The sequence below is a fragment of the Pleurodeles waltl genome, chromosome 3_1, assembly GCF_031143425.1.
Source record: "Pleurodeles waltl isolate 20211129_DDA chromosome 3_1, aPleWal1.hap1.20221129, whole genome shotgun sequence".
In the NCBI taxonomy this organism is placed as follows: Eukaryota; Metazoa; Chordata; class Amphibia; order Caudata; family Salamandridae; genus Pleurodeles; species Pleurodeles waltl.
In genome coordinates this window covers 875,866,025-875,893,240 of record NC_090440.1, presented here as the reverse complement: position 1 = coordinate 875,893,240, position 27,216 = coordinate 875,866,025, and the positions used below count along the sequence as shown (strand labels likewise).

The window sequence follows — 27,216 nt, the reverse complement described above, 5'->3', positions numbered from 1 at the left end:
CACCATAGCAAACGATTGGATTAACAGGAGAACACTGTCTTAAGCTTGTGTGGCCATGTTGTCCCAAATAGGCTCCTCCGGTCATTCTTATAGTGTAGCAAAGAGACAACATACAAACACTCCCCATACATGAGGACATGCAGGGGACCCCAGTTACAGAGGACTGAGTGGACTTTTATATGGGAAAGCCGGTAGGCAGTTTCCATACTAGAATGCACCTAAAAAGGCCCACACCTCTGCTACAGATTCGCTGGCACCACCACCTGTCATCTCGAAACCTTAGAGGAGGGGACGTAGACACTATTACTCAGACTGCAGGGGACACTATCCTAAGAGCGAAGTCCTGCGTATGAACAACAATTTTAAAGTGCAGACTACCTCTGATCAATTCACAAGTTGTCGGTTTCACAGAGGAAAGAACAGGGCAGAGCAGAAAGTCAAACAGGGCAGGTATGCACAGCTTTCCTAACCCTTAAGTAGGACTTTCGCCACACCAAAAATCTTTAAATGTCATCTACTAGAGATGCTGAGTTTAGAACCCGTCAGCTGGTTCCATACTTGACAATCACTAAAGAAAAATGGCTCACTGATGAGGAAGCTATCTATGCTTACCTGGAAATCTGAAGATTTTTAAATATATTTTACGTGACGCTCCAGTGGCGCTAACCACTGCTCCATATTTACAAAGAGGTGTAACACCACTTTTTGTAGCGTTACACCTCCTTGTAAATATGCCCCCCTCCGACGCAGTATTCTGCATCAGAGGGGCGTGCAATGGGTGTTGCTGTGGGCATGCCACAGCAACACCTATTGCATTTTGATGCTGCCTGAGAGTTACGAGATTTCGTAAACCTGAGGCAGTGTCAAAATCTAACGCCACCCTAAGGGTGGCATTAGCAAGGTGCAACGAGGAGGAATACTTTTATTCCTCCTCGTTTTTTGCTTTTTCTATGCGTGCTGAAAGCGCAAAATGCCAGAAATGATTGTTCATGTGCAGGAAGGTGTCCCTTCCTGCACATAAACAATCATTTCAAGATGACGCTTTGGCACTTCTGTGTGTGCTGCATTTTGCAGCACACACAGAAGTGCCAAAGCGCCATTAGTGATTGTTTATGTGCAGGAAGGGACACCTTCCCGCACATAAACAATCACACCCCTCAACGCAGACATCCTTGCAAGATGGTGCAAGGATGCCTGCGTTGGCGCTGGCAGCTAAATTTAGCATCAGTGCTGGGGACAACACAAGGGTGCGCTGTGTTCACTTAAATACGGCAGATCCTTGTGTTGTGAAAATGACACAGCGCATCACTGCCAATTTTGGCGAAGCATCACGCTCTGTAATTTTCCCATAAATATGGGCCTTAATTATTTGGGCAGCATGACTTTTGTCAAATAACTCCAAATCCCATCAACTGCTTTCATTTGGACGTGGGAGTAGTGTTTCTCCAGAGTTAGTGTTTGCGCTCTTTGGTTGCCATCAACCAGGGCTCTGTGTGGGTCAAAGCGTCGTTTTACTTGGCATTAGAGCTTGCTGGGTGCTGGATGGAGCGGGGGCAGTCCACTGTTCTGCATGTTGGTGCATTGTGGTCGCCGGTGCTGTGTCCATACAGTGGGATGAAAGATAATTTGTTCTTTCAAATACTGAAACAAATAATATTTCAGTAGACAGTGGTGGTGCAATATGGTGTAATGGTGAGATCACACTGGTGGACCTGCGCAGACAGTGTGAATACATAAACTAAACACAGTGAACCCACAAAGCATGAGATATGTGATGGTGTATTCATGAGGCAGGTTCTACAATGGTAGTCAGTGAGGAACAGCAAGTGCTTGGCCAAAAGCCTTCGTTAGGAGGAGTTATACCACTTTGTGAAGGTAGAAATGAACCAGTGAGGAAAGAGGCGCGTGTGGAAGCAGACTCTAGAGAAAAGAAGGATTAAAACATTCTCCCATTGCTTTCAGTGGCAAATAAATACAATCTCTACCACTACTCTAAGAATTCCAACACTGATTATAGGGGCAAGTTAACTTTGCACTGATCTTATAGCACCTTATGAACTCAGCTGGCGGGTAGAGTGCCATGTTAAGTGCCACTGATTATAGGGGCACGGTAACACTCTTCAGCTAATCACAGAAGGACTTTGGAATCTTTTCCACTGATCACAGGGGCAGGATCCACCCTAGGGTAGACATGTAGCATGCATCTTCGTGTCCAGGAAACACCACAGATCCATGCAAGTCGAGTTAGGGACAGCATTCAAAATGCTGGATTATGCTCCTCATTATCACCTCAGTTTTTGGAAGCTGAGGAAGCAGCACCTGCCAATCTGAATGGATGCTGTGCACAAGACTTTGGCACCAATACCTAAAGCTGGCTGCCTCTTTTCTGCTGGCGTTCTGGAAACCTAGGAGTTCAGATGCAGCCTTCAGCTAAATATCCTTTGTGTATTCTAGATCCAAGCCAGATGTGAGAAAAGCTACTCCGTGTAAAGTGTTTCCTTCTGCCATTGCTTATTCAAATGTTCTTCCCTCACTTTCTTTGGGAGGCTGCCTGGGCTGAAATTTTTGTGGATTGTCCCAGACAGTGAAGTGGAAACAAAGAATTCTGGATGGGCACATGTAGATTTACCAAAACAGCTACTCCATGAGCCTATTAATCATCATGACAACCTGGACCACAAAATAAATCCAAAAAAAGAAGAGGAAACTAGTATCCTTCCGTCACACATCCATCATCTTGTTACACAAATAGCTCTGAATGCTCATCCTAAGAAGTAATCACAGACCCGGAGAGTTTGAAGGGATGGTCTGGTACCCCATTACTGGGGGGGAAGGGGGGCGCTCTGGAACATTTACACGAGAGCGTGAGCTAGTCAATGGACCTCATCCCTGGGTACAGCCACGTTGCAACCACAAATTTCAGGATCACTGCCACCAGCCAGTAACATTCAACAAGGAGATGGCACTTTATCGTCAATGGCAAGTGAGCCCTTTTCGAGGTCCCTTATTTTCTCTGCAACATACCGATGCTCTGTAAAGGAGCACAGTTTAGTGCACTGAGGATGCTCTAGATTGAGGACTCCTGGGACACGCCAAAACTAAAATCAAACGAGACCATCAGGGGAAAAAATAAAAACATCACAATGGGACAACTGGAGACCCAAACTGTGGCTTTTGTCCTTTCATGGGTTGTTGACAAATTGTAGTACCACTTAAATCATTGTTCTATGTATCCTCTACAGAGAGGACGTTGTCACAGGAGAACTGTCTCTAGAGAAATCACGCAATGTCCATGGAGGCCGGTATCTCTGAATGTTTGGAGAGGGTGGGGCAGGCTCATTCTCAGATGAGTGTTCTGTCTCCTCACAGTCTGACGTCACATGGTTTCAATGCTGATACACAGCAGGGGCGCTGCGCAGAGTCCTCTAGGGCTGGCCAGACAGGACCCATGCCCACCTCTGGTGTCGTAGGGATGTGTGAAGCGGCTGCAGCACTCTGTGCAGGCACATGGAACCAGATCAACACCGGGGTAAAGCTGGTGACTAAGCAGGCCCCATTGATATTATAAGTGGAGGCAATAGGCAGACTCATTGACGCTTGTGGTTCATCACAGTCATTTTCGTTGTATGTATATTTGAATCAATATCCCATAACCAATAAAAGTCAAAGTTGTGAAATGAGCAGCAAACACCAAAAGACATGAAACTCTAGATGATTAAATATCTAGTAAGTCATTGACTCTCACTCAAGAAGACCCAAGAGTAAGGTTACCAGATGACTCCACTCCCCTGGACACCATACTTCGAGTTGTTCCCCCCTTTCATAAAACAGTGTAACCTGCAACTTGTAATCCAAATGTCATTGAAATCCCAGAATACCTTGGGGGATATTTCAAGAAAGACCAGGGCTGGAATCGTTGGTCCCCTGATGACATGGAGTCTTCTGGTAGCCCACCCCTGATATACCGCAACCACACCTCTCAACTCAACCACTTTTGGAGAGTCACACTTGCCTTGGGATCCTTCCCACTCTCCTAAAAGGTCAAATGTTTCCCAGTGAGTTAAGTTGGATCACTCTCCACACACACAGGACCACCCCACCTTGTGGACTCCAGAGGTAAGCGCAGGCCACTTACCTGTAGTGCTGCTCCTCGCTGCCCAGGGAAAAGTGGTCATACTGGGAAAAGGCTTCGTGCTGGTCCCAGTCCCTCAGCTGGATCCGCAGTGTGTGGGCGCTGTGTGCCGTGAGCTGGTGCACAAACTCATTGCCCAGCCAGTACTCCCCAGGTGGAGATCCGAACCCCTAGGAGAGAGGAACAGAGACTGAGACGTAGAACCGGAGACACAAGGCAACAGGGGAATCGATGCCTCATTTGCCGATACCTTTATCCCACTTTCAAATGTGAAAGATGGGCAGAAGTTTGAGGTAAAATCAGCTTGTTCCATTTCTTTTTCATGGTAGCAGTGCTCCATCAGTTTCTCCCTTTTTTTCTATACATAGTTTGCTCATTAATCTTTGCTATAAACCTTATCACGTGTAAAATGATTTACACGCAACTAGACCTGGTTTGCATTAATTTTGCTCCAGTGCAGTGCAATTTTGCATCCATATTTGCTTTGAAAAAATACATCAACATCAAATGACCAGTGTGAAAACTAATTTTGCATCGATTCAAAGATCGGCATTTTACTAGTGCAAATATATGCAACATAGGGGGTTATTCTAACTTTGGAGGAGGTGTTAATCCGTCCCAAAAGTGACGGAAAAGTGACGGATTTACCACCAGCCGTATTACGAGTCCATTATATCCTATGGAACTCGTAATACGGCTGGTGGTATATCCGTCACTTTACCGTCACGTTTGGGACGGATTAACACTCCTCCAAAGTTAGAATAACCCCCATAGTCCCAGATGTGTCATGTATTGCTATTGCTAAGCAAGCGTTAAGACATCTTTCAACCTTACATAACAATCACAGTGCACAATGGTAGGGGGAGTAACTGGCAAAACAGGGTGTAAATGTGTCACCCCCACGTTCCTCAGGGGTTACAGTGCTTAAAAAATATAAAAAGCATTGATACTAGCGGTTGGGAGCTACACTTTCTATCACTGACAAAGGATCCAATTGAAACAAGCCCGCTCAGCACCCAAAGTCAGGTATCAAGAGAACCCAATTTACCAGTGGAAAAGCGATTTAGACCTGAGGGGTGGGATGGGAGGGAAGATTGGGGAAGGGGGGTTCTATATTTTTCTTGTATGATTCAAAATTAATACAATGCTTTTTTTTAAATAAAAAGAAAGGAACTGTGATTTAGGCCGCCTCTCCTAATACGAAATCATGTATTTCCCCAAAGTCTGCCCCTGCTAAGGGTGCAAAACCTTTCTGCCGTCTCAGAACTTTAGCTTTTGAATAAATCCAGGCACGCAGCGGGGAGTGGTCTCTCCCCCTGCGAAGGAGGCTGCGAATATGACTACTGAGGCCCTGATTGTTAGCAGTGGACTGGGGAACCAAAAGCAGCCCTGGCAGAAATGTTCCCAACAGCCCCAGTCCCTTTGCCTCCTTGCACAAGCTCTCTGTTTCCATCAGCCAGCCTCTCTCTTTTCTCCCTCTATGATCTCCTTATCTCTATTTTACCCCTCTCCTTCACTTTGTCTGGACGCCTCCACCTGTGTGCTGGTATTAACGTCATGGAGCTGCGGAAGGTGACAGAGGTACCAGGAGTAGCCCCGAAGAGCTGCAGCCCACCAGGGGAATGACCGGTGCAATAAAAGGCCTGAGTGTTAACTCCGGACCAGATATTGCTCCGGGCATTACAGGTGGCCTAGTGCCTGGACCCAGTGATTCTGTGTCTCGAGACACGGTGCCCGCTTTCCCTGGGTGCGGATCTGGGACACACTGCTGCACAGGCAGGGGGCGCAGACAGGAGCACAGCTCGACCCCACGTCTATTGCACCCCTTTTTAGAAGTTCTGGCACTGCTCCACTAAAGGTGGAGCCCCCCTGCTAAGAGCAGCTCATCCTGTCCCTGCTGTCATCCTGAGAAGTGTGGGTACTTTCCAAATAAAAGCATAGCAGTCCCGCGAGAGCAGCTCTGATGGAAGGGACAGCCCCTGCCCCACTCGTAGCAACACCGCCTCTAGCAAAAGTGTGGAAGCCCAGGGGTAAAGTGTGGGTGCTGCTCAAAGAAACGCACAGCAGCCCACCAACTGCACAGGGGCCCTGTCTAGAAGTGCTGGCGTCATCCCATTAAATGTAGGACATCAAATGTGATGCTGCTGTGCCATTAAAACTATAGAACCCCGACTTGAAAGTGCTGGCACAGTACCTCAAAATATTTGCAAATGTACTGAGATTTCCCTGAAGTGGTCCAATAGTCGCTCAGCTGAGAAGTGCTGATTCTTTCCTATTTAAATCACAGAGGCCCTTTTGAGAAGCTCTGGTACTGTCCCATTAAATGTATATTATTTAATTACAATCATTGAAGCCATAGTAAGAAGTGGTTGTCCTGTCCCATTGAAAGTATAGCAGCCATGCTGAGAACTGACGCACTGTCCCATTGAAAGTAGGGCAAACTACTGAGACATTTCAGTACCGTCCCTTTAAATATATAGAAGTCTCGATGAGAAGTGTGTTTACTGCCTTTTTAAAATGATAGCAACTCTGCTTCGAAGAGGTGGCACTACTGGCTAAATGTCGAATGACCCTGCTGAGAAGTGCTTGCACTTTCCAGTAAAAAGTATAATAGAAATCCCAGGTAGTCATAGCACTTTCCAATTGCATGTATTGTATTGCAGCTTTGTGAAAAGTGTTGGCACTGCTCCTTTATGGGTACAGCAGTGGTACTAAGAAGTGGCGGTACTGTGCCTTTAATTGTACAAGACCCCTGCTGACAGTGTATGTGTGCCTACATACATGTCAGCCATAATGAGAAGTGACAATACCGCCATATTAAATACATACGGGCCCTGCTGAGACGCCACATTACATATTATCAGCCCTGCTGAGAAGTGACAATATTGCCATAAAACAAATTTAAATATATACGTACATATGTATGTGTGTGTGTGTGTGTATATATATATATATAAGTATATATATATATATATATATATATATATATATATATATATATATATATATGTATGTATGCATATATATATATATGTATGTATGTATACAGGTTTTTTCATTGCAGTGGGAAAAAGTATTTTGGGACCACCCCCCTTTTCCCAGCCCCTGCTTGACGAATCACCCTGAAACTTTCCACACAGCAGCTAAAGTGAATGAAAAACTAGTTTTGATTTTGTGAAAATTCATCAAACGATGCCAAAGTTATTAGTAAAAGAAAAAACGCTTTGGTTCGTCTATGGGAAAAGTTAATCCTAACTATAACTACCTACTGGCTATCACCAGTAAATATATATATATATATATATATATATATATATATATATATATATATATATATATATATATATATATATATAATTAATTATTCATTTCAGCTACAGCTGAAATGCATTGGTGTGGGAGCCTGTAATCCTGTAATTTTTTATTAAATAGGATTTCGGCAGTACCACGGAGTCCGGATCCTTCTTTACGTTAAGGAGTTTGTTTTCATATGGATGTGGTTACCGACCCTACTACAGCCTTTGTACTCCAGGTCATTGTGCTGGATACGTTACCTACTGGCGGTCGCCAGAAGGTAGTTATAGTTAGGACCATGGTTCCATTAAAAAAAACTTATTTTTACTGGCCTATATCTTTGGCAACGTTTGAGAAATCTTCACGAAATTTACCACAAAAAGTGTGCCCGTGATTCTTGTTTCACATGGAAAGTTTTGAGGTGATCCGTCAAGCAGGGACCGATTAAAAGGGGGTAAAAAAAACATGTGTTTCCCATGTTAATTCCCATAGGATTTTTTAGCAGGATTACAGCTCGAACTGCTGGGCGAAATTACACCACATTTGACAGAAAGGTAACTTTCAGTACACAGATTATGCTTTTTGTTATTTGGTGTAAATCAGTAGTTCTTGAGATATCAAAGAGAAAATACATTTGTATATCTAGGGCCATGCATCAGTCGCGATGTTTTTGCAGCGATCACTGTGTATTTGTGAATGCGCTTTTCAACAGGAATGATACGAGTGGCTAGGTGCAACCTGACTAGAAAGTTGCGGCTGCCATTTTAGGGTATAGGTCACAGTCCCTGGGGCTGAAAAATAAAATGAAAAGTGGCATAAGAGGTCATGTACCTTCACCCCTTAGGTAACTGTAACTCAAGCCCTCGCCATGCACTGCTTACTACCCCAGATATTACAAAACTCATGACAACTTTTATAGCATCAATAAAAACATAAATGAAACAGAAGTCAAATTAATGAAGAAAAAACTGTGTATGGCGGGGGCGCGAGCTATAGTTACCTTAGTGCGCGAGTTATAGTTACTTGAAATAACTCTATATCTGCTGAATTTCTATGGTTTTGTGCAAGTAATTCAGAACCTAACTATACTGTCCCCGTAATCTTTGTGTTTTTTTTTGAGTAATCATATATATATTCACTTAAAAAAACAAAGTTTACAGGGACGTTATAGTTAGGCTCACATTTTAAACATACAAAACCACAGAAATTCACCTGTTATAGTTAGAGTTATCTCAATTAACTATAACTCTGGTCCCGCCATGCACATTTAAAAAAAATTTTTTTTACTGCAAATATTACATTGATATTATTAATGTTGTTATCAAAGATGTCATGAGTGCTGTAATTTGTGGGGTAATTAGCAGTGCATGGCAAGGATGCAAGTTATAGTTACCTTAGGGCACAAGTTATAGTTGCCTGAGATAACTCTAACTATAACAGGTGAGTTTCTATGATTTTGTATGCTTAAAGTGTGAGCTTAACTATAAGGTCCCTGTACCCTTTGTATTTTTAAGTGAATTTCTATGTTTTTTCATTCTGTTTCCTAACTATAACATCCCTGTAACCTTTGGGTTTACAGTGAATTTCTATGGGTTTTTTTTAACGTAAAGAAATTTTCATTACTAAACGTTAATCCAACCATTGCTGTGCAAGGCCAAAGGCCCTGCACGGCTGGGGTTGGCTTCCGGGCCTGGCCTGTGGCCAGTCCCTGCGGCCAACCCCTATTACCACCCAATCCCATGCTACGCACAGCCTTCGGGCATGCTCAGCTGTGGTTCACTGCAGGGCCTGGTCTGGAGATCATGCTTTTTGGTGTCTGGTGTAAATCCATTAAGTAGTTTCAGAGTTATTAAAAGAAAAATACATTTGTATATCTAGAGGCACGGATCCTCCTCGGATCCGGAGGAAAAGCAAGGCCCTGATTGGCTGGTCGCAACCTAACAGAAAAGTTGCAGCCACCCTTTTGTTTCCTGCATTGGGTGGGGGGGGGATAAATAGTGTAAATCATATAAGGGGTCAGGATACAGGTATCTTGACCACATAGGACACATGGAGGGGTCCCTTAGGGACCTGTCATAGGCAAAATAAATTGCCCTTTTTTCTGATGATCAATGCATCCTCCAATCCAATGTGTTTACCAATGTGTCCATTTGCAGGTATGCTGACGTCCTCGGTGGGTACTATGGACCAGCTAGAGAAGTTCAGGCAGCTCCTGATTTTGGCAGGAGCAGCTGCAGAAAGTCATTGCAGCAGGTGCAAGGTCACTGCAGAGGACCACTTGGAAAAGCACTGCACAGGTGGACTTAAAGGTAAGTCTGGTAGATCTCCTTGGTGTGTCGAGGTCTCAAGGGGTGGAGGCCTCCTAGGGCACAGCTGGGTCTTTGGTGCAGTGCACAGGGCAGCCGGGTGCTGTGCGCAAAGGTGCCCTGGAAAGCAGGAGGTAGGTCACTTTGAGGGTCGCTTGCAGGTCAGCAGGGGCACTCTAGTGGGGGGTCCTGGTGGTTTCTGAAGTCCCTTGACTGAGGGATCCTCTTGGTCATTTTTCAGTCCAAAGTGGACTGTCCTTCTTGGTGTCCGGTGTGAGGTGACCAGTACCGAGGGCTATTGGACGGTTTGGTCACTGGAGGGTGCAGTGCCACCAAACTTGGCATACTTTCAGGGATTGTTCTCATGGTCCATTGGGTAGAGATTGGTCTGGCTGCCGCATCCAGTTCCTTGGTCAGCAGCTAGTCAGTGAGGTGGTCTTCACTGGGTCTTTGGTCTTGGGTTGCAGGAGAATGATGCCTTCACTCTGAAGGCAGATCTTTGGCAATTTTCATGGAGTGGAGGTCCTCTGGGAGTTTGGAGAGTCTGTCCAACGTCCAAGCAGCCCATCAGCAGCGATTGTCAAGTCCTGGGTTCAGCAGGCAGGGTTTGGCACCTTTTCTTGGTGCAGCAGGACTTCAGCTCTCGAGCTTGGGTCTTCTTTGTTGCTGGCCTTCTTTTGTCCTTGGAATATGAATTCTTGGCCTAGGGATACCCAGTAAATACTGTATTTAGTGGGCTTTTATGGGAATAACTAGTAGTGACCAATGGGTCATCTAACTTAGGAGGGCTACCCCCACTAAGTGACCATCTCCTGTGGGCAGAGGTCAATTCCCTTCACCTGACTGGCTATTTTCCTTCCATGCAAGATGAAGGGAAATGAAATGGAGGGCTCACCTCACATGCAGCACCTTAGGGGTGCTGCAAGCTGGGGATGATCACTCCTCCTGTTTTTTGTGTGATTTTCCCATTGCTGCTCCTGCCAAAAGTGGGGGTTTGCAACGGGGAAGGCCATCTGCTGCTAGCATCAGGCTTGGGGGTCGATTTTCAGGGGCGATAAGCTCCCTAGCAGGGCAATGCAAATTCCTGAGGGAGGGGGTGTTTGTACCTCCATCCTGGAAGGGCTTTGTTCTGGGACCCAGAGAGCAGGATTTCTCACCCTAGGGTTCCAGAATCTTCTCTGGTGGTGGCAGGTTGGTTGGAACTGGCCAGCAACCATACCTGGGTAGTTAGCTTTTGCAGGGGGCACCTCTAAGGTGGCCCCCCCGGGTACATTTTGTATTAAATCCAATACTGGTACCAGTTGGGATTTATCATTCTGAGTTGTTTGATACCAAACAACCCAGGGTTCAGAGTAGCCATCATGTAGCTGTGAAACTCGTACTGACCACTGTCCGGAACATGTGTTAAAATGGCTGCTCTGTTCACTTTCCATGTCCAGGGTTTGCCAAGGACACAGTAGGGCATATTGCTCATGCATCTATGCCCACACATACAATATAGTGCAAATTGCCTTAGAGCTGGAAGGCCTGCCAGAGGGGTGACTTACCTATAGTGCATACAGTGTGTATTGGACAGGGCGCACGGGCTATGTGCCATGTCGAGTTTGTCTTTCATGATTGCATCAGAACACTTAGGTGGTCATTCCGACCTAGGCGGGCGGCGGTTGCCGCCCGCCCGTCGGAAGCCGCCTGAATACCGCCCCGCGGTCAATAGACCGCGAGGGGTATTCTGACTTTCCCGCTGGGCCGGCGGGCGATCTGATTCAGATCGCCCGCCGGCCCAGCGGGAAAGCGCCTTCCACAAGGAAGCCGGCTCGGAATCGAGCCGGCGGAGTGGAAGGCGTGCGACGGGTGCAGCAGCACCCGTCGCGCTTTTCAGTGTCTGCATCGCAGACACTGAAAAGCCTAGTTGGGCCCTGTTAGGGGGCCCCTGCCGTGCCCATGCCATCGGCATGGGCACGGCAGGGGCCCCCAGGGGCCCCGCGACCCCCCCTACCGCCATCCTGTTCATGGCGGCTTTCCCGCCATGAACAGGATGGCGGTAGGGGGGGTCAGAATCCCCTGGGCGGCGCAGCGAGCTGCGCCGCCTTGGAGGATTCTAAGGGTCAGTGGAAAACCGGCGGGAGACCGCCGGTTTTCCCGTTCTGACCGCGGCCAAAGCGCCGCGGTCAGAATGACCAAGGGAGCACCGCCGGCCTGTCGGCGGTGCTCCCGCCCCCGTTGGCCCTGGCGGTAGAGAACCGCCAGGGTCAGAATGAGGGCCTTAGCGTGCAATGGCAGTGCTGGGGCTTCTGGATGCATGACCCAGGAGGGTGGCACAATATGTGCTGCTGTCCTCAGGGGCCTACCCTTAGCACCCCATTCCCTGGGTACCTAAGTACCAATTACTAGGGACTTACAGTGGCAGCTAAAGGTGTTGCCAATCAATACCTTTGCAATATTTAGGGAAAGAACACTGGCACTGGGGACCTGGCTAGCAGGATCCCTGTGCACCCCAGTCAAAGTTGCATCCAGAAACCAGGCAAAAAGTGGAAAGGTACTGTAACAGGGTACCAGTTTCCCACAATTTACCCATACAAAACCATAGAAATTCAGCAGTTATAGTTATACTTATATGAAGAAAATGTAACTTGTGCCGGAAAGTAACTTTGTGCAACAAGCTATAGTTTCTTAACATAAGTATGACTATAACTGCTGAATTTGAACTTCTATGGTTTTGTATGGGTAAAACGTCAACCCACCTGTAACGTCCCTGTAACCTTTAATATACATATATATATATCCAAACGAACAAACATTGTCCTAGTAAAACGCAGAGGAAGATTCTTAAGCCGTCCGGTGCGGGTCCCAGGAACCCAAAAATCTCAATTTAAAGCAGTTTCCTCAATCCAGGAAAAGGAAACCGGACACCATGGCAGTGCAATCTTATTGTGTTTATTTTATTGACGCATTTCGACCGTAGCCTTGTTCACAATATTTCAGACTTCCTGAGAGGCCACATTACATGTATGTCAGCCTTCACATTAGTTATATGTCAGCCCTATAGACAAGTGGCAGTATTGTCAAATTATATAGATGTCAGCCCTGCTGAACAGTGTCAACACCATCACAAATGTCAGCACTGCGGAAAGTAATGCCATCACATTGCATATATGTCAACCCTGCTGAAAGGTGTTAGCACTGTCACATATGTCAGCACTGTGGAAGGCAATGCCCTCACATTGCATACATGTCAGCCCTGCTGAGAAGTGTCAGCACCGTCACATATATCAGCATTGCGGAAGGCTACACCGTCACTTTGCCTATATGTCTGCCATACTCATAAGTGTCAGCACCATCATATGTCTGTCAGCCTTTCTGAAAAGTGGCAGCACCATCACATTACATATATGTCAGCCCAATAGGGAACTGGCAGTATTGTCACATTACAAATATGTAAATCCTGGTCAGAAGGCGCAGCACCATCACATTACATGCATGTCAGCCCAGTTCAGAAATGGCAGTATTGTCACATTACCTATATGTCAGCCTAGCACTGAAGTGACAGTATCATCACATTACATATATGTCAGCCCTGGTCAGAAGTGGAAGTATTGCCACATTACATGTATGCCAGCCAGCCCAAGAAGTAGCTGAATTGTCACATCATACCTATGTCAGCCCCTGTCAGAAATGGCAGTAACATCACATTACATGTATGTCAGACTTGCCAAGAAGTGGTAGTGTTGTCACACTACATATATGCCAACCCAGCTCAGAAGCTGCAGCATCATCACATTATATATATGGCAGACTGGCTCAGAAGTGACTGTTTCGTCACCTTACATATATGTCAGGACAAGTACTGCCCCATTAAAGTATAGCATATGTGGTTGAATGCGAGGCTTTTGTATTTGGCGGGACAACCTGAATTCAGATTACTACATGGGCCGACGTTGGGCCTTCAACATTCAACAGCCTAATGCATTCTGGGAGTTGCAGTCTTGGTTCAATTCTGTTGAACCAGTTGTAAAATGGTGTTAAACCAGGCCCCTAAACTGGAGTGAGGGCATGCGATAACTCTGCAGAAAATGTATCCCTTTAGGCATTACACCCTCTAAAATGTTGAAATATACCAATATCCGTTTATTCAGTGTATTTAGATCGAATCCGCGATCTGCCAATGAAGCTAGCTGAATGTACTCTGGACCAAAGCAAAGTCTGTCATCACTGGTGATAAATTGCCCTTTCAGCACAGGCTCATTCCGCTCTCAGTGCACAGCAGACATCCCTCCAGACATGGCGCCTGCGGAATGCTCTTCAGTGCCATTCCTCAGCACCCATCAGCGGTGCACACATCCACTTTCACAGCGGATAATGGGGCCAGCCGCCCATTACACAAGGGATTTTTCCGAAATCATACAAACAATTTATTTTCTCTGCAGAGCAGCGACATTCCGTTCATTTTCGCGAAATAATTGAAACAGTCCCTTGACCCCGACACTTGGAAAATCCGGTTCAGTCATGTTCCATTAGAAGGACGAGAACCGTCTGTCCAGGGGCCGATTTTCCTAGTCTCTATTAAGCAGGCACTCTATGAAAGCTTAGTGTCGCAGAGGTTACTGAGATGTGTCTAAATGATTATTCAAGATTTATATGAAAAACTAAAGTCAGTGGCAGTCAAGGGGTAGGGCGGGCTGGTGTTAAAAGAGCGCAAAAAAACATAAAAGGTGGCATGTTCATCGATTTAAGCTAATACTTTAAGGCGGCCAGCAAGCAAATTGGTTTGGCAGAATATCGAGTTGTAAATATCTGGCTACCAAAATCCTGTCGCAAAAATGTCAACGATAAAAATACCGGCAAGGTAAGTATGTAAAGGTAATTTGCAGATATTAACAAAATTGCTTGTAACTGAAAAGGAGAACAGTTTGCTAAAACGGTGCCACAAATGTTGCTGTGCAGTACCAGGCCAATTGTAAAGGTTAACTGGTCATCTTTCAGTTGCTGTTTAGTCTATTTAGGTATTAAATTTATACTAATGACGTAACACCTTTGCCCAGACATTATAAGCATGTGTAAAAATCAAAAAATCATAAGGTAATATTGCAGCAAAACATGCTGGGTAACTTGCCTTTTCTTGCCACATAATTTAATTGACGCATAATTCCATGACCCTGCCTATTTTGGCTGTTGATATTTTTGCTATAATATTTTTGTAAAACGATATTTAGCACTCGATAAGCTGGTGATGCCACAATTTATTTTACAACGCAACCAGACATCACATAAAGGGATGATGTGGAACCCTTATTGTTGGTGATTGTTGCCGATGTAAGACTGGGTACAAGCACAAACATTCTCTTTTCACTGGAAACAGTGCTTTAAATGGGCCGTTGCTCACCGGTACCGCGGACCGGCACTTCTGAATTTGCTGCCCTTGAGTACCGGGACTTCTCCGTCATCGAGGAGAGTACCGGCACTCATGAGGCACCAAGGCAAGATCAGTGAAATTGCTACACAGGTGCTACTGAACAGCTGCTGACAAGTCTGTCAGAGGAGCCTCTCACTTGTTTTAATTCAGAGCGACTCACTAGGTGTGTGACACAGGACTTGCTGACTGCCACGTTTGTGGACGTGTGGAAAGCATATATGTTAAAAAGAGAGGGGCTGTTATTAAACAGAATGAGATCATTGTGTTTAACTTTGAAGGTTTCTTTTTTATATAGTCCTCGCAATATCAATTACTTTGCATAATACTAATATGCAAAATGTCTTATGTGCCGCACGCAGAGGTAATCTACACACTTAAGAATATAATATCAAATGTACTCTTCTGTACACGTAAGGACAAAAAGTATTACTCTAGTGATACGAGAAATGTCTTTGTGTCATCAACCACATTTTGACGCCAAGAAAATCTCGATCCCATTAAATGTGCACACAATAGCCCCACCATTTAGTCCTACCCTAGCCCGCCTTAGTCCACCGGTCAATTTATGAGTTCCTGGACTTATTTATTCCCATTTAAAGCACTGACTGGACTCTTTAGGCTTAACTTCCACTATGCACTATTGTAACTGAGCACTTCAGTGAGTCTGTGAGAGATTGTACAATTACCTTTCTAAGGTGATGGCACGAGACCTGAACTAACACTGTAACTGCATCGTTTCTGTGTGTCGCTTGGTACTTCCCGGAATAGTTTGTTATACTCGTTACAGTCTATGTGACATTCGTAGTACTCCCTGCAGGACAGTCTATGATACTACTTTGGGGTCTCATGCCGTGACATTCTTCCTTTTTGACAGTTATGGGTAAATTTTCTTTATTTGAATTGTCAAACAAAAGTAAACCCACATATAGAGCAATGCAGCCTACAATCCAAAGGCCGATTTACAATACTGAATGTTAACGAAAGCTCCATCCCACCTGATCCCGTGAATCACGCTATATAGAGTTTGGAGAGGATGCAAAGTTCACTTAGAGTCTAGCTCCGATGCTGACACAGGTCACTCTGGTGCAAGACGTTCTATGGTGTCCACTGTCATCAGCAGTGGGTCACATTGTCGGCTAGTGGCTGATGCTAGAGGTTTATCACAGAATGAAGTTCTCTCAGTTTAGTGGGGAGAAACATGATTAAGGGAGTTAATACCTTTGACAATGCTTTTTCAGTTTGGGTCAACGACATTGACAGTATTTCCAGGCCCATCATTTGATCAGTGAGACTCTATCCAAACCCAATGTTTGACGTGCCGTGCATAGTGCTAATGCCATCTGCTTGCCTCTCAAAGAATGAAGCAGATATGTCAGTTTGTTGAGGAAGCCCCATATAGTGTGTGCTGGAAAACAGAGAATTTCTAGCCTTGTACTCTCTTGTAGGTCATCAAGTATCTCATGCCAGTATCTTGTCAGTGTGGGACAAGGCCAAAGCAGGTGGGGGGGGGGGTACCTGTGATCCTACAGTTCCTCCAACAAAGGTCCGACTTATTGTGGCCAGCGAGAAGTCTGGCAGGGTTGCAGTAGCAGTATGAGTCTATCGTAGTCATTGTTTTCCTGTTAGCCACAGAATGTGCTGTTGTGTGGACCCTGTGGAAGAAATACTTCCACTCATTGCCAGATAGTACAGTAGTACACGCCCCCAATTACTCTTCCAACCGCTGGGGCTCATGGCTTTAACCTTTGGGGGGAGAAGCAACTTCAGAAGAGAGTATAGTTAGTAAGGCATATGTTTCTAGTCAATAGCCACCTCTCGTACTGTGTTAAAGACCTACTTGCCGCCTTTGATAGCCAGTGTCTAAGTTGGGTGTAGAGTAGTGTTCTCCCTCTGAAAAGGACCCAATCTGTTTTGAGTTGCTTAAATGTACTCACCCTCTCCTTCTCTAACAGATCCTCAAAGTGTTTGCACCCTACCTGTTGCCAAGCTTGGAATTGGTTTCCTGACAGCACCTGCATTAAATTCTGGATTATTTATGATCAGTATGACTTGGGAGAGGAAGGTAGTGAGGCCTTTGTATTTATGGCACCGAATCCCCCACCAGCATAGTGGATCTCGTGACTAGGAAGGGATAAAAGCTCCAAAGTCTATGTCGTCTGTGTAGCCACTGGGGCTTCCACATATCATGGATCCATGCAATCCACCTGTCCATGAAACACCAGTATTTCTCCCATTGGTCTCTGGACCATTCTGCCATGGAGCAAAAGAGTGCTGATCTGTAATACAGTGCAGTAATTAGGATGCAGGCCTCCCCCTATTTGCTGTCGGCGAGATAATGCAAGTAAATGTGAGGGCTTTTATTTCCCCCCATAATCCCCTCACCCTATCCAAAAAAGGTGGTAGATTCCCTATGTACTTTTTGCAGCATATTAGGAGCACGCTGCGGAGGAAGGGGTTGAAACATAAGCAGCTTCCGGGGAAGGGCTGTCTTTTTAAGAGAAGCTATGTGGCCCAGTCATTAAAGAGCCTGTGTTGCCCATGGCAGTAGGTCGCAAGGTACCTACCTGCCTGAAGAGTTCTTGGCAGTTGATCTTTACTATAGCCATTTTGACATCTAAAAGTGGAATTCTGTCCAAATGTAATAATTGTTGATGTAATTAGCTATGGTATGTAATGTAGTTCTGCATGTGTGAGAAAATAAGTAACTTTGTAAAGAGTGTAAGGAATGGCTGGGAGTTAAGGCTAAGAAACAATCTTAACTGATTAATGTGCTGTCTTTTTAGGTCTTGTGTTGTACCGAGTAGTCACATCTCATCAAACTCAGTTTCACCTCACTCACCAAAATTATTTTTTCAGGAAAATTTCATTGGTTATCAATAATCATGCAGAGTGAAGTTTAAGTTTATTTTTTTATGTGGAGCCCCTGTGTTTGCCCAGGTCTGGGGACTCACAGAGGTTCATCCTGCCTGCCCCTACACCACACCTTGTACAAGCCCTGGGAATCCTGGGTTACTCCCATCATGCTCAAGGACCGAGAGATTTGCTGTAGCCTGGGCCCCTCTTGCCTTACCTTAGGGTGTGTGTGTCTGTGTTTATTTTTAACATCCCACCCCAAGCCTTGCCTAAAGGCATGGGGTACTTTGTTCTCCTACCATCACCTTTGCATACAGTGGAGGGTGTATTTTGCCCCCCTGGTTTCCTTTAGGATGGGGTATTTAGTGCTCTTCTCCTACCACCTTGCTCAACAGCAGGGGCTCTTTGTTTACACCAACCTTGCTTAAGGGGGGGGGGGTTACTTTGTTCTCCACACCTTGCCCAGCTGCTGGTTACTAGTTTCTGCCCTTTCCCACCTTGGTCTGAGGTGGAAGTGTCTTTGTTTGTCTCAGCCCTACCCCCACTGTGGCCATGCCCTTAGTGTAATGACCTGTTTCCTTGCCCAAATGCTGTTCCTTCACCCATTCATATTGTTGCCTTGTCAGGACCATTCCCTCCACCACCTGCGCTGTCTCTCCAAGGGATGTTGTATATACTTTGTGGGTTGACAGCACCCCCATTAACTTTTTATTTGCTCGTTCCATTGTCCTTTAAAATGATTTCTTGCTACTGGCGAATCATTCTTCTTTGTCCATCCTTTTTGTGTTTTGATCCTCCCATGGAGCACCACTCAAGTACTATATCTTCACGCTTTGGTTGTTTATGTGCTTGTTTCTGGCACTATTTTTTTCTTTCTCTCCCACACCCTCCCATGTCGCTGCACACCCGCTCCCACTTGCTTTCAGACCTTGTTTTGGAAATGTTTATTTAACCATTGTTGAATTATTTTATTTTGGAGGCCTCGCACCCTTCATTTGATCAGCACGGTGCCAGCTTCATGGCTGCCACGCTTCATGTTTCAGCATGGCGTCCACATGCCTAATTTTACTTTTATCTACACAGTGCATGCTTTCAGACCATGTTTTTGAAATATTTATTTAAACTTATTTTGGAGGCAGTGTTGTCTTTCCCCTACACTCCATTGCTCTTTGCCCTGTCATTTGCTTTCCACACGGGCTGGGTGCAGACAGATCACTGGGGCTGCAAAGTTCATCCTGGCCCTGTGCATTGACTGTGGCAGTCAGATCCACAACCTGATCATCACACGCGTGTCCCCGGACCTGGAGTGGCACGCAGCCTGCCTCAAGTGCACTGAGTGCAACTAGTTTCTGGACGAGACATGCACATGCTTTGTGCGGGATGGGAAGACCTACGGCAAGAGGGACTACATCAGGTGAAGTGCCACTCTCTGCCCACAAGGGTCTGCACCGCATGGGTCTTTCAAAGTAACCCCACAGCCCCTCTGCGCAGAGCCTGCACTGCGCGAGCCCCTCTGCGCACCCCTCTCACTTAGCCGCCTCTTGGCCTCTTTCTACAGTACTATGTTACTGCTCACCCCAAACTCCCAAATATTAGCTTTGAAGCAAAAGTTCACTTCAAATTAGTCACCCAATTGTCTTTGTTGTTAATAACAATATTTACTGATATAGCGCTTCATAATGCACTTTGAATGTTTTTTAGCGCTGTAAACAGCAGGTGTTAGTATTGCTCCCTTATAAAAAAGATATGCACCTATTATAATTTTTCACCATTATTTGTATCACTACTAATATCATTACTATTTTTGAATGTTTCATTTATAATTAAGTCAGTAAATCTTTGCAATTTAAACTTCAATCAGATTCTCTGTATGAATATGTCAGAAGGACAGTATTGTAAGAGGTGACACAATATTTATTTTCACATTTGCAGGCACACAAGTTTGGATTGTGTAAATCTGTTGCATTCTGGTGAGCCGATTACAGGTTGTGTATGTTGTGCCCCTCATCACAAACGCTAACCCCCCTCCTGTCTCCCTGATTAGTTTGCACATCTAACGCATATTTCAAGAAGTGTGGTATTCAATTTAAGCAAAGGCAGATTGGCTATTTTACACCACAGTGATGCGTGATATCTCACAAGAGATCAGTATCTCCATGGTGTATATTTAGAAGTACTGAATGACTCACCCTGATGGTCTGGAGTAGGGGTAGGAGGGAGAGTCAGACACTCACTTTAAAACTAGGGTCGTCGGAGAGCCAACTTGGTCAGCCAAAACAAACTAACATTCACCCAGTTTGAAACTTGTGAGACACCAACATAGGTAGTGTGAACACTGATGCTGAGGTCAGAGGAGCCGATCCTCACTGTGCGGCATTGCACTTTCAATGCCATTAAAATTGCATTTTTCTTATAAAGCATTATTGGATGTTTTTGTTTGCTAATGCACAGATTAAACCTCAGTTGGTTCAATAGATTTTTTTTTTGTAATAATAAAAATGAATGTTGCAGAACAACATTATATTTGTAAACTTAAATGTAAATTGTAGTGGTTTCTGTGCAGTGTGTACTTGTGTGTAGTGTTCAAATTAAGTGTATGTCGTATATGTACATATACGTGTGTTTGTCATTCCTCACCTCTAACACCACATTAAAATACTGCACTAAAGCATACATTTGTTGTGTTTCATAAAATAAAAAATGAGCAACTGTATAGGCTAGCCCATTGAAGGTTGAAATGCAGAGGTTTTGCACTACTGCATTACATATGCTTTGTTTGTATAATGATGAATGTGCTGCACTTGCCACATAATCCATCATCTGCTACACAAACTGTAAATGTTTACCAAAAGAAATGATTTCTAACTCAAATGGATCAAAAGTGTTTCGCTATTATCCTCTTGAGACTGGGTCAGAGTACCTTTCTCCGCTGAAGACTGTGACAGTACTTCAAAGCTCCTCTGCAATGGACATTATATCCCATCGCCTCATTCATTTCATGCGTGTACTATGATCTTTATTGACACACCTGCCGCGAAATTCAGTGGTAAATCGGACTATTTGCAGATGGCTACTGTTTCCTGTTTATAAAAGGTGCAAAGTGTGTAGCAATTGTATAGATCTTCAATCCCTGGCAGCACAGCACCCAGGATATTGTGCTGCATGGCTAGACACTTATAAGGTCCAAAAAGTGAGAACTCTTGGCTATGTCAATGCTTGTTTTTAGATAGCTGTGGCAGGTGGGCAGGGCACAGGAAGGGAAGTGTGCCACTCCTTGCACTGTGATGGGAGTGAAGGGAACTTCTGTGATGTGGCAGCGGCGAACACCTGGGATTGAAAGCCTGTATTTAGCTTATGTCTTTGAGGTCCAGTGCTTCATTTGTGCTTGTTGTTTCCGGTGCAGGGCACCGCCAGCCTATTCTTCTGCCTCAAGCATTTACTGCGAGCAAAAGACACATTTGGGAAAGGCGGAGGAAGAGAAAAACGAAAAAGCGTCACAATGGGAGAAAGCAGAAAGCTGCCAGAGTGAGCTGAAGGGGCCGGGAGTGGCTTTAACTGTATATAAGAGGCCCGACATGGCTTCAGGATTACGCTGCCTCAGTATTCCGTGTCCCCACATTTAATTGCAGCAGCCGCGTGTTCAAGAGGAGGGCTTTGGGCACCGGCACCTTTTTATTTACTAATTAAGCACTGTTGAGGCCCGTCTGTGTTTGAGACATGAAGTGGTTGTCGCTTAAGACGAAGAGCCCTCTTCACTTAACGTTGCCGTTATTGTCGCTCTGGAAGTTTGCACATTATCCGAAAATGTGAACGCTGGGTGATGGTCCTCTCTCAGAGACAGGTACACGCCGTTGTAGTTTCCATTGATTGGTTCCTTTGGTTGTGAGCATTGGCCTAAACCCGGGGTGGGGGTCATCAGTCACCACCCAGTGACCCTCACATTAAATTAAATTCTATATTCATCAAGCGCCTACAAAGCACCATCAAAAACGGAATTATATTTTGGAGCTAAACTCAGAAGTATTATTGTTACCTTTTTAAGTGACACGCCAACTATCCTTAAAATGATGTAATATGGATTCAGCTTTTTGGAGATCCACACCTGCGACCTGCACACAACACAGACATTTATGCAACACTTCCTCAACCTACTGAGATATATTCGTGATGCACCCGCATACATTAACATGTCTTGTCAGGTTTTTTTTTCATAAGAAAAACGCTATGTATTCGTGACACAAAATCATCACACTTACAAATGACAAACTGTCCTGACACGCCTGCTACTTTTGAAGAGAATACATACTCTACAGTATCCTTTAAACAGAAGCTTTGGGCCCAGCAGAGCTGCATTCTTGAAGCCCTGCTGCATTCTGGGAGATTGGAAGATCTGCCCAGCAGTGGCCTGACACGGGCCTGTGTCGAGAAACGCAGTACACAGCACACAACAAAGGCGTTTGTACTTTGATTACACGGCTAAGGGATGGAAAAGGTCTGGCCCTGCTTTGAGTGCCTACCAGAATGCTTTATGGTCTTACAAACCACGGCAGAGCCTGGGAGAAAGGAAGAATAGGAAGGAGAATTTGATATGGTAAATCCACATTGTGGTAACCAAAATGACACTGTCTCGTATTTCATTAACTAAACCCTTAAAAAGCCTCTGAATTAATACATGGTGTTCTCAAGTCATACCCGGTGCGTTCTGGGAACTGGATTCTTACTTTTCTCCAGGAATCCAGACACCTTGATATCACTCACAAATAAAATGCGTAATCTGAATTTCAATCCCACATAACGTACTGGGGAACATAGGAAGGTTGACCACCACAGACTTATTTTCAGGCACTATGAAGCATTATTGCTGTCACCTAACTTGTATTGATTTTTACCAAACTTGTAATAGAGGTATTTTCTGCAGGTGCATTACCCCACTGACCTGTTGTACCAGATTAAGAGCTGCAGGGGCATATTTACAAGAAAGTGACGCATGCTCTGATGCACCACTTTTCTTGCGTCACCATGTGTCCCTCTAATATCACCATGGTAGCACTGTATTTACTATTCAATGCACTATGGCACACGTTAGCATAATAGCGTCATAATTTATGACACTCTTGTGCTGCTTTGCTGGATTAGTGCCACAAATTATGGCGCTAATCCAGCGAGGCCCAGGGAGGCCCATAGGTTCTTATGGGAGCGTCACTTTAACACCTGCCCTGAGCAGGCATTAAAAATGACGGAAAAAATGGTGCAGTGAAACCTTGTAAAACACCTCCCTTGCATACTTTATTCGTGGTGCAGGTACAATATGGTGCAAGGGGTTACAAAGTGGTGCATTGGATGCTTTGCGCCACTTTGTAAATATGGCGCACGTGGGGGTACCCTGAACACCTCCTTAGCGTTAAAAAAAATGACAGATGCTAGGATGGCGCAAGGAGGTGCAAGGGGCTTGTAAATATGCCCCGAAGAGAGGTAGTCATTGGGAAACAAGTGAGACATGGCTATGGTAGTCAGTGTGCCTTTAAACATTCCCATGCCCTATCTGCATTAAAAAGTCACTATATTAAATGGAGCTCTCCCTATGCCCTTGTGTCTTAGTAGGCCTCTGTTCCATATCACCGTAAGCAAACCAAACTCTATTCGGTAATACTATAACCATAAAAGCACATCCAAACCATTAAAAAACATTTCAAACATACAAAACAGTTAAAAACATTTCAAAATAAAGGCCTCAGCTAGAATCCAGTAAAAGACAACCCTCAAATTACAAATGTTAAAAGAACGAGAGACACCAACATAGTTAATCAAGCATGAAATCCCTTACTCTTATTATAGCCTTTAAAAAGCAGTACACTTTTGAAATAATGTGATCCTCCGATCCCCCGAATATAGCTGGGCTGGCTGGCCGAACTTGCATAAAGTTTAGGGCCTTCAACAATGACATAAAAATATTTTTCCTAGGAGCAGTAAAATACTACATCCAAAAAGTCACTTTGCCTGTCCTGCTTATTTTCAGGCTTTGTAGCTGTCAGGAAATGTGTCCTTTCTCTTGAAACCATCTATGTGGCTGACTCACTTGTTTGTAGTCCTTCCACGTGCGGTGGAAGTCCACTGATCCATCCATCCGGTGCTGAATGACGGTCCAGCCACCCCCACTCGTCTCCATGTCACAAAGAGCCTGTAGCGAACAAATACAAATGGAAAACGTAATTTAAGACCTCGTAAGACAGGTGTCAGAGTGAACACAAAACAGAGCTCACCAATGAAATTCAACCACACTTCCTACAGTATCTATATGATTGAAGCTGTGCTAAATAGTGCTCAGCTCTCTTTTCTTTGAGGTTTTTATGCTTGTATTCATCAAAATGAAAGGGTATACAACGTTAAAATTTAGCATATAGGACTTTGTAATATTTACTTTGAGTTTAGAAGTATATTTGTGATGTTAGTTTCACCATTTACACCAGTGTTTTAGTCTCCTGTATAGCTTCAGTAGTACATTAACATGAACTATTCAGCCACAGTAAAAACTATGAAAATATCCACAATCAAAAGCTTGTCATTTATCTTTTTTATCTTTTTGAGTTTACGGTCTGCATATCCTATGTTATTTGTTTATCTGATGAGTTGCTCTTCAATAACATATTCATTGCACATTTTTGCTATCCATTTATGCTTTAGGAAACCAGTTATCAGGGATTTTTACAAGCTGCAGATTGCAAATATAAATTTAATGTCAAACTAACAAGTAGTTGGTGATCATCACAAGGGAATGCTGGTGAATGTTGGTGGACGGCCTCGGCAATAAACACATATTCTAAGGGATAGGTTTATTAACACATTGCAGTGGTGCAAATTCTCAAACATTGACACTAACACACACAAAATGGTGATAAAGTATTTACTTCCTAGTGCAGACATTTTTTACACTGGAAAATAGCCCTAACAAGTAACGCAAATAGTACCGTGTGCTACTTTGCAACAAGAGAGAGTTCTATGGGTGATATATGGGCATTCTCACGGTTGTATGATGGAACCACGCTGCCGGAACAACGCATTGTTTAACAACGCAGTCGGAACCACGACCGCGTTGTTTCCACTCATGCCTTCACCACACATGATGTTACAACGAATTTCGTTGTAAAAGCGTGCCAGGTAAAGGCATGCGTGGAAACAGCATGTGAAACGGTATGTGTGGTTCTTGCATACAACACTCCCACCTGCCCGGAGGCCCAAAACTAACCCCACCCCTAATACTTAAACTACTGGGACCCCACCACCCACCCTAAGCCCTAAAAGAAAACTATCCCAACCCCCCATCCCACCCCTAAAAACTAAAGTACCCCGAACCCCCACCCACCCACCCTTATCCTTAAATCCACCCCAGCTAAAAACTACCCACCAACCCTGCCCCCCTTACCTCATTGCCTCCTCTCCCGATCCTTCCTCCTCTTCTCTCCTCCCAGCCTTCAGTAAACCTTCCCCCCCCTTTAAAAATAAACTACCCCACCCCCACCATAAGCCCTAAATAAAAAAATAGTCAAACCCCCCGACTTCCGGCCCTGAAAAAAAAATAGTCCAATCGCCCTACTCTAAGCCCTAAAAAAATACCCAAACCCCTGCCCCTTTAAAAAAAATACCCCACCCACCCCAATCCGAATTCCAATCCCTTAATCTACCCCCCACCCATGTCCCAACCCCACCTACCTCACATTTCCTCCACGTCCTCTCCCATACAACGCATGGCTTTTTCTGTACCTTAACCATGCACATGCGTGGTTAAGGCACAGAAAAAACCATGCGCTACCACCATGGCTTCGACTCAAAACCCTATTTACTAACAATGGTAGTTTGGGCTTTGCCTCAAAATGTAAGACTTCCTCGAGGCAGATGCTAACAATGGGAAATGTTCTAATTTCCCCTAACTTTTTACAGATTGGATTTGTGCTGCTCTGTATGTCACACATACACTGTCGGAAAGGTCTTGAAGTATGTCTTTGCATTGTATTTTGTACAGCAAGGCTACCCACGCAGTACAAAACCTATGCTAGATATCACACACATTTGTTTCCTCTATGATGCGAAGGTGCATGTGTGGTGCTAGACAGCCTGTTTGTGTGCCTAGGGAAGACAGCAGAAGTGCCATATCTTAGTAGATGGAGCTCTGCCCATCTCTCTCCTCTTAGTGCAACGCAGCAACATAGGTTGTTGTGTTGCATTGTGCAGCAAATGAGTACATCTCCCCCTTTTTTCCAGTCTAAACTGAACCATGTTTCTCATAACATTACTCCTGTTTTGTGAATTATTTGATGTTGTAACATTAATTTTACTGTTTTATTTTGACTTATAATATTACAGTTTTTAATATGTGGGCAGTGTGGATCCTGGATTGAGAAGATGTGCTTTACAGCCTGGGGCAACATTGATACTACTGTGCCACTGTACTGTTTATACAGGATTTGGGCCAGTATGGTTAATAGCCACAGGTTAGTAAGGGACCTGCCCCTATACTAGTGCCAAGAGCTACAGTACTGAGCAACTGTACCTGGCTGCACAGTGAGTGGACCCTACACATAATGAGCAGCCCTGGTCTCTGTAACCACCTTTGACATGGTGGCACATTGAACACAGCACTGACATATATAACGAGCACCCTCAGCAGAGAGGTACACAGAGCGTCCTTTTTTTTAGCAGTACGTTCGAATTTTTAATTCAAACCCAGGGGTGGCTGGTAACCTTAAAAAGTGGTGGGTCGTGTGAAGTGCCCCACCACTTCCCCAAAAAAAAAAAAAAACACACCCTCCTTCAAAAGCCCCCCAAAAAATACCCTCTCCCACCAAAAGACCATAATAAAACAACCCCTCTCCTTAAAACCACGAAATAAAACTACTATTTTAAATAAAACTAAAATAAAAGGTACTTACCCACTGCACCACATCCTCCTCAGTGTTCTGCAAGCTGCAGTCTGCTGTAGAGGTCCGCTAACCAATTCAGACACTGCTCTCATGCTATTAACCAGCATGAGAGAAGTGCCTGGATTGGATGAAGCAGGCTGGCTGGACGCTCCTTCAAACCCTGGAGGTCTTTGCTTTCTCTCCACCCAGCTATCTAAGGCAACCCGGGATGGAGAGCTTTAAAGTGTGCATGTCAGGCTGGCCGTCACAAGACAGCTGTCCAAACTGACATGCGCACTTTGGAGCATCCAGGCAGCCACTGCACTT

General features: G+C 44.7%; 1 protein-coding gene across 1 annotated transcript in view; it reads right to left on the bottom strand.

Annotated features, from left to right (window-relative positions):
* Window positions 1-27,216, bottom strand: part of LOC138284726 (angiopoietin-2-like) — a 161,871-nt gene that overhangs the window by 25,414 nt on the left and 109,241 nt on the right. Inside the window, exons 6-7 of the mRNA XM_069223841.1 lie at window positions 24,072-24,173; window positions 4,136-4,302 (exon numbers count right to left, since the gene is read on the bottom strand). Coding sequence (XP_069079942.1) covers window positions 4,136-4,302; window positions 24,072-24,173 — 269 coding nt within the window. The remainder of the gene's footprint in view (window positions 1-4,135; window positions 4,303-24,071; window positions 24,174-27,216) is intronic.